Consider the following 8,268-nt stretch of genomic DNA (forward strand, 5'->3'; position numbering starts at 1 on the left):
TCAGTGTGGAGTTGTATTTAGATTGATATCTGAGAGCCTACGGCAGTCAATGGAGGGTTTGTGTCGCTCTATTTTAAAAAGAGGAAACAGATTGCAATGATGAAGACAGTCAACTGGTTAGCAAATGCCACGTCGAGATCTGAACGTGGGGGAAGGGCTACCCAGACACCCAGAGAGGCAACCTCAGTAGTGATCCTAAGAAAACTTGTAGGATCGGCCTTCCCATTCCAGGAAGGCTGTGGCAGGAGGACTGCCGCAAGTTCCAGGCTAGGCCGGCAGCAGTATGAGGCCTTGTCTCAACTGTGCCAGGAGCGGAGCCCACCGCACCACTGGCTGACCAGGGCCGTCGCCGTCAGACCGGGAAAACTACGGCGCACGTAGCCATCACAGTCGCCAGTAGCGGCTCTCTGGCTGCTCGTTAGATCCGCCAATCAGCGGTGCCTCAGGCAGGGGGCCGGACATCCGAGGGGATGTATCCAATAAAAAAGCGACGCCAGTGGGCGGGAGGAGGTGTAGACGGGCCAATCCTGCTAGTTGGCCCACGCCGGCAAGCCGACAGCCAATCCGCAGCGCGCTCTCTCTGCAGCTCCGCCCGCCGCTCTGCGCTCCCGCGTGGGTGGCCGCGCGCTACTCTTTTTTAGCAGCGCTGGCCGGGATCTTCTGTGCTTGACGCTGCTGGCGTGGACGAGTGGACATGGCGAGCTCCGACTGTGAGGGCCATGCGGGGCAGGAGGGGGAGACGTTCTTGTACTTCGCCTACGGCAGCAATCTGCTGACCGAGAGGATCCACCTGCGAAACCCCTCCGCCGAGTTCTGCTGCGTGGCGCGCCTGCAGGTCAGTGCCGTTGTGCCCGCGCCCGGGAGAGCGGGCTAGCTGCGACCCCTGCCAGGATCCTCTGGCTACCATCGGAGTTCTCAGCCCTCCACTGGTTGTCCTTTTCCATTGACTTCGAGCATCTTGTAAGATGCCTTTAATAGGTGTTTCTGAGTTGAGAACTAGCTGCTTTCTGTCCTGTGCATACCTTATCTATCTCACAGTTTTGTGAAAATTTCCCTGTCTTTTCCTTAGGATCTGAGCGGTCCTGGCTTTGATACCTGGATCAGGACTTGGAGTCATGTTTTCAACAGTGACAGCAGTGTTCTCTCAGTTAGTATAGTAGCCCGATGAACTTTAACTCTGGTAAAGTTCATCTTGACCATAGTTCATTTCCTCTTTAGTACATATTCTTCTGGCACTCAGTGCTGGGGTTACAAAGATGACTGAGCAGCCTCGCTAACTTGAGGACCTTTCCGCTGTACAACCTGATTGTGTGTAGGGCCATTGACGACTTTAGCGGACTTTGCTAGCCTTGTCAATTCTTGGCTTCAGGCAACTGAAACCGGCTGATTTAAGAAAGGAGATTGGGGAGGGGGGCGGATGTCGGAAGACTGTTAGGGAGCTCATAGATTCACCTGGAAGACTGGACTATAGAACTGAATAAACCGACAGGCCTGGTGTGTGTGTGTGTGTGTGTGTGTATATACAACCAGCATTACAGCAGGAGAGGACCAGCCCAGCCCTAGAAGCTGGGCTGCGTCTTTCCTGAACTAGTAAACATAATATGGAACTGGCTCCTGTCTGCTGCTTTGCCACAGCCCCGCAGTTCCTGAAACCCAGAAGTCCCTGATAATCTTAAACACTAGTTCCAGTTGAAAGACCCTGCGGGATGCCCTGATTGGCTGAATCTTACCATGTATCCATGTTGTCCTTACTTAGCAAGCAAGATGATCTGATAACCAGCTCCTAGCCTTTGAAGTTTCAAAAATGAGAGTCTTACTCTCTGTACTCTGTCTAAAACTCCTGAGAGTGTAGGAAGAGAGTTCCAGTACTTTGAGTACAGGAAAGAAATACCACGAAGATGATGAATGATAGCTGTGGTTAGCCTTAAAAGAGGACATGCAAGGTGCAGCAGCATATATGACCAGAGGACCTCACCTAGGTGCTCGGGAAAGCCCTCCTGGGTATAACTTTTAAGCTGACACCTGAATGGAGATGAGAAGAGGGAAAAACCAACCAAACAAACAAAACCAAAACCAAACAAACAAACAAAACCCTCGGAGAGGATAACTTGTTCAAAGCACCAGAGAAGAAGGAGGTGGCTGGAGACTGTAGGGAGATGTGGCACAAGGGCTGGAAAGATAAGAAAGTGCCACATTCTAACATGACTGTACTGGCTGATTTTGTGTCAACTTGACACAAGCTGGAGTTATCACAGAGAAAGGAGCTTCCCTTGAGGAAATGCCTCCATGAGATCCAGTTGTAAGGGACTTTCTCAATTAGTGATCAAGGGGGGAGGGCCCTTTGTGGGTGGTGCCATCCCTGGGCTGGTAGTCTTGGGTTCTATACGAAAGCAAGCTGAGCAAACCAGGGGAAGCAAGCCAGTAAGTAACATCCCTCCATGTCCTCTGTATCAGCTCCTGCCTCCAGGTTCCTACCCTGTGTGAGTTCCTGTCCTGACTTCCTTTGGTGATGACCAGCAACATGGAAGTGTAAGCTGAATAAACCCTTTCCTCCCCAACTTGCTTCTTGGTCATGATGTTTTGTGCAGGAATAGAAACCCTGACTGAAACAATGACCACAGAGGACTTTGGACAGTCTCTTGCAGGCTGAGTGGAGCGTCTTACAGGATGAAAGCAGATGGTGTGATTTACGTATTTGAAAGCTCGTTCTGGTTACTATGCAAAATGGGGCAAGCGTGGGTATTGGAAGCCCAGTTAAGATTTGCCACATTCATGTCAGAGATAATGCCACCATGATCTAATAGGGTGGTGCCAGGGAAGGTAGCCTGCTCAGAGCAATACCCAGAAGATAACATCATTAGGACTTGATGACTGTGTGCGTGTGAAGGGAAGAGATATCAAATATGACTCAAGTTTTTGAACAGCCGAGTAGATGATGGTGATAATGTTCACAGAGGAGAATCAGGTTTGGAGGTAAAAATTATAAACTAACTTTGTACATAATCGAGTTTAAGATGCTTTCTAGACAATCACATGAATGGTAAATATTTGTGAGCATGTGTTAGACATTCTCTGTGTGCTGGTCCCAGATCTAAGTACTTTTGAGCCTCAGAATAGATATGTGGTATTATTTTAAAGGTGGCTGAAGCATTCGATGGTATTAGAAGCTTCTGGAGGTAGTTGGGCTATCCTAGGCTATCCTGGGCTATCCTGGGCACATTGCTAAATTCAAAAAAGGCCTAAGCTGAACCCCAGGGAAACCCTGACATTTTAGGATCAGAAGTAGAGGAGGAGTTAGCAAAGAGGTGAGAAGATCAGGTCAACCGCAAATCAGAAGAAAGAGCTGATCTGGAGAGGTAACTGCCTGTGTCACACTAGCATTGAGCCATAGAACCAGACAAGGAATGACATTGCCTGCTGCATTTAGCAGTAGGCTACCAGTCTCTGGTGTGGACTGTAGCTTTGATCAGACCTACTGATGCTGGAATACCCAGTATGCTGCATGAAGGGCCTTGTCACATGGACCAGTGTTTTCCCTGAAGTATCAAACAAGGTTTCTGAGCAAACATAGGTGACAGGGATAATATAAACCAGAAGGGACCGACAACACTGTCATTTGGCCTACCCTTTTTGTATTTTGCTGCTAACGAATCTAAGCCCAGGAGAGATGGAAGGACACCTTCCTAGACCACACATGACAAGTTCCCTCAGCTCTGATTGCCCATCAGCGATGGTAGAAGCTGAATCAGAAAGATGTCTCTGTTGCTTGTTAGTTATGAGAGCTTAGGGAAGAAGAGGCTTAATCTTTGTAAGCTATAGATTTTTTGCTATAAATTGAGCAAAAGATTGGTCTATGTAAAGTAATAGCTGGTATGTATCGCACACAATAAATATTCAGTAAGTATTAGCTGCTCTTAGGTTACTGGAAATAAATGGGTACAGTTCATGAAGATGAATGCTCACACACATGCCGGCCCCCTTTAGGGCACATACAGTGGTTTGCAGGTAAGATACTCTACAGACACAGAAGTATATCATAATCCCTGTGTGACCGTCATCCAGCGGGTCTAAGTAAAAATGCATGTGCACTTAAGTAGGCTGAGATGTCATTTGCAAACAAGTGAAAGCTAAAGCTATTGCGTGGTATATTGAGTTTTAAGGATCTTTGTCTTTAAGGTTTTTTCTTTTAATGTTTAGAATAACATTAGAATAAGCTTCATTTTTAAAGGAAAATAAGAATCTATAGTCTTTGAGATTTGGGTCTTGATGATAATCTGTATTTTCCACAGCTTTGTAGACACAGAAACAAAAGTTTGTTGAATGGTTTACTTGCATGGAGGCCAATGCAGATTATTTGTATTTTGAGGAAAGAAATCCATGCCCAAATAGATACTGATCGTATCGCTTTGGTTTCCTTTGCAGGACTTTAAGCTCGACTTCGGCAATTTCCAAGGCAAAATGAGTGAGAGGTGGCACGGAGGTATAGCTACCATTTTTCAAAGTCCTGGCGATGAAGTGTGGGGAGTAGTGTGGAAAATGAACAAAAGCAATTTAAGTTCTCTGGATGAGTAGGTGGCTTCTAATTATGTTACAATAATAAGTAACAAAGCGGGCCGTTTAGATGTGCATAGTGGCTACACTGTAGTACTTCTGATTTTCAGTTACAATAATAAGTAACAAAGCGGGCTGTACGATGTACTTTTGTGGATACACTATAGATATGTTCTTTATTCTTCAGAGTCAGTACAATAGTTAGAACCCTGGAGCTTACTAACAAATCTAGAAGGGGAGGGTCACACTTACTGATTGGATGCTTGTCTCTCTTAGGTGAAAAATGAAAGCCCTTATTTTTTAGTTCTGCTTGTCTCTTATTAAAAATTATCTTTCTGGTTTCATATTGCAAAAGGTTATGAAACTTATAATTGTCAAAAAATGATTTCGAAAGTGAGTTGGTTAAAATTCTTTGAGGTTGCCGTTGAAGTAATAAGAAGGGCATTGACCAGCACAGTAGAACTAAAATTCTCAGAGCTGTGGGACAGGGTGCCTGATACAATGCAGACAGACTGCCAAGGAAGAGCCGGCTGACATTCTCTTGCTGTCAGATTATGGACTCTTGTTTGGTATTCTAGGGAATATGGCTTCGGGCACAAAGGTAAACGTGAGCCTATTGAAGTGTGTTTTCAGACAGGAAGAATAGACGGAGAGGTCAGCCGGAAGTGTACCAAATGAAATTCCTCTGTGTTCACAGAGTATTTCTTTGACCTCCAAGCACACCAGAATCTATAGCTGTTAAGTCTTTTGTATAACTTGACATGATACTTGGATGTGGCCTACCTGTACAGACCTGTACTACTTTATTGTCTCTTGGTCATTTCACTACCTAATACATTATCAGTGTATTTTACTGTAACAACTTTCATTTTAAGGGAATAATAACCAGTAAAAATAGTCCATATGTATTGAGTTCAGACCTAAGAAAATATTCTCCATCCAAAGTTGGTTGAATAAGTGGATCCAGAAGCCAACTGTAATATTAAAATGGTAAGCACACTAGGCATGGCAGCACACAAAAACAAGGTGTGGCACACCTTTAATCTCAGCACTCAGGAGACAGAAGCAGATTTGTGTGTTCAAGCCCAACCTGTGCTATATACTGCGGCCAGACAGGGGGGCTACATAGTGAAACTATTTTTTTAAAAAAAGTTTTTAAACGTGCTAAATGTACTTTTGACATGGTGACGCTTAAACGTTCTGCGTTACCTAGCACACAGTGAGCAAACGTGGGTATGTAGAGAAATGGTTAATCTTACACTTCAACACGAATAAAACATCTTACCCCAGAACCATTCTCCTAGGTCCCGTGTAGCTAAAATACGGTTTGTTTGGTTTCAGGCAAGAAGGGGTTAAAAGTGGAGTGTATGTTGTGATAGAAATTAAAGTTTCAACTCAAGAAGGGAAAGAGATAACCTGCCGAAGCTACCTGATGACAAATTATGAGCCAGCACCCCCGTCACCACAGTACAAGAAGGTAAGCTGCCTGGACTGCAGCTTTCTCACTTCACTGAGCATTGCAGGCTCAGAAAGCTTTTAACAATTTAAAATTCCACGTGAACATTTTAATCAAATGTTTTAAATAAGAAAAGTATATCTTAACAGATTTATGATATCTATTATATATAGCAATCTATACATATACTTTCGTAATTTTTTCTTAAACAGTATCTCATAAAACATTTATTTTTTTGGGGGGAGAGGGAATATATTTTCTGCTGATGAAGTATTTTTCCCCCTAAATGGAAAGATCACTAGGCCCTTTGGAGTCAGGGACTCCACCTCCAATACACAAGACCCAAGAGGGATGCGAGGCCCGACGCCCCATGTTACCTTGTGTGGCCTGTAGGGACTAGGCTGCTGTAGAGGGTTACACAGGTGCTGAGAGGGTCTGACCGGTTAGGGTCTTGGGAGTCAGCTGAATAGCTGACCCTCGTCTTCTGTGTCTCATCCAAGCAGAAACAGACAGTGCCATCGACAGAGCCGCTTCCTGTAAGCTTTGTCTTGTTTTAAACTGAATTTAATTTTTATTTATTTATTTATTATAATTTTTTTTTTTTTTGAGACAGGATTTCTCTGTGTAGCCCTGGCTGTCCTGGAACTCACTCTGTAGACCAGGCTAGCCTTGAACTCTCGAACTCAGAAATCTGCCTGCCTCTGCCTCCCAAGTGCTGGGATTAAAGGCATGCACCACCACTGCCTGGGTAATTTTTATTTTTTAAGAGTGCGGTTTTTCTTAAAACATCATGTGAATTTCATACCATAACAATGCATTTTGTCTTAACATGAAAACATCTTAAGTCATGCTGCTGTGTAGAACTGATACTCCGGCAATGCTTCAGACTCCCCAGAAAGTCCCTTCTGTCCCCACACTCAGAGTAAGGAACAGCTGGCTTTGCCTGCCTCTTGTTTTAAAATGTATTTATTCTTTAGTCATCTAAAGCCACTATGGTGTATCTTGACAGCACAGACAAAGCCATGGTGCTACACTAAACCACACTCCTAACTAAAGGGTTTTCCTGTTTTATCCATCTCTAGGTTATCTGCCTGGGTGCGAAGGAAAACGGTTTGCCACAGGAATACCAAGAGAAGTTAAAGGTGATAGAACCAAATGACTATAAAGGAAAGATCTCAGACGAAATGGAAGACATCATCAGAAAGGGAGAGTCAAAACTGTCCTAACAGATGCCGAAGACGTGTGTGCTAGTATGAAGGGTTTTAACGTTTGCGAGCGGGAGTCTAGACCTCCTTGTTTCTGACCTGTTGATTTTCAGCAGCGCCGTGAAGGGCTTCTCACTTAGACGATCCCTTATTTCCAACTGTAACAAAGAACTGGAGATACCGATTAGAAATTAAAAGGGGCCAGGGGATCCTGGCATGTGCAAGTGGTGATGGCTGTGGGTCCTCCTGTGGACACCCCTGTAGCCCTCACACTGTGTGGGAAACCTCTGTGGCGGAGGGTAGATCTGCAGCCCAGGGGCGCAGTGCTGCACTTGGTCTGCTTTCCGCTTGAATCCGGTCGGCTTGTAAGAAGTAAGCAAAACACAAGAGAATAGGTGGTAAGGCTCTGAGGAGTACAAAGATGAGACACTGTCCTTTGAGGGGCGACTGCATTCGTGGCTCTAAGGGGTTTCCCAGCAAGAGCTCCACCTTGCTGTGCTCAGCTCAGACCGCACAGAGCAGCCTTACCTCATAGAGTCTGTATTAAGTGGTACTGTGGACCCGAGCCAAGCTGGCCTTGAACCTGTGACCATCTTGCCTCAGCTCATATAGCTGGGATTACAATCTTGTGCGACTGGGCCTAGCTGAGGCTCCCACTGTCCAGTTGTGGGACTTGAGCGTCCCTGGTTCACTGGACCTTAGTTGCTTCACCTGTATAAATAGGGAAAGTCACAAACCTGAATTTGAAGATTTCATGAGTAAACACGTGTCAAGCTTCGGGCACAGCTTGGCTCTTGTCTTAGCAGTCATTATCAAGTAATGGGCTTTGGGATTTCTCTGGCTTTGGAGACATAAGCCTGTTCGGTTGCCCAGGATGGCCTTGTATTCAGGGTTGTCCTGCCTCCCAGCCTTTCTACATCTAGTCACACACGTGTGTCATAATGCAGCAAGGGATTCCATGTTGTTTAATCAGTGGTTTGGGCCCTTTAACAAACAATACAACTCTTGAAAAACAAAACAAAATTATAATTAGGTCCTAGATTGCAGAAAAATAAC

At 45.1% G+C, this 8,268-nt stretch overlaps 1 protein-coding gene across 2 annotated transcripts; it reads left to right on the top strand.

Moving 5' to 3' along the window:
- Positions 1-616: 616 nt before the first annotated feature.
- Positions 617-7,441, top strand: Ggct (gamma-glutamylcyclotransferase). Of its 2 annotated transcripts, XM_028758386.1 has the most exons (4): positions 623-835; positions 4,423-4,568; positions 5,893-6,028; positions 7,090-7,441. In XM_028758386.1, exons 1-4 carry the CDS (start codon positions 695-697, stop codon positions 7,231-7,233), a joined length of 567 nt encoding a protein of 188 aa, XP_028614219.1. In that variant the 5' UTR covers positions 623-694; the 3' UTR covers positions 7,234-7,441. The 2 variants fall into 2 exon arrangements, with proteins under 2 accessions (XP_028614220.1, XP_028614219.1); XM_028758387.1 differs by lacking the exon at positions 5,893-6,028 and having other exon boundaries at positions 617-835.
- The last annotated feature ends 827 nt before the right edge of the window (positions 7,442-8,268 follow it).

The sequence above is a fragment of the Grammomys surdaster genome, unplaced genomic scaffold (genome assembly GCF_004785775.1).
Source record: "Grammomys surdaster isolate TR1022 unplaced genomic scaffold, NIH_TR_1.0 126197, whole genome shotgun sequence".
In the NCBI taxonomy this organism is placed as follows: Eukaryota; Metazoa; Chordata; class Mammalia; order Rodentia; family Muridae; genus Grammomys; species Grammomys surdaster.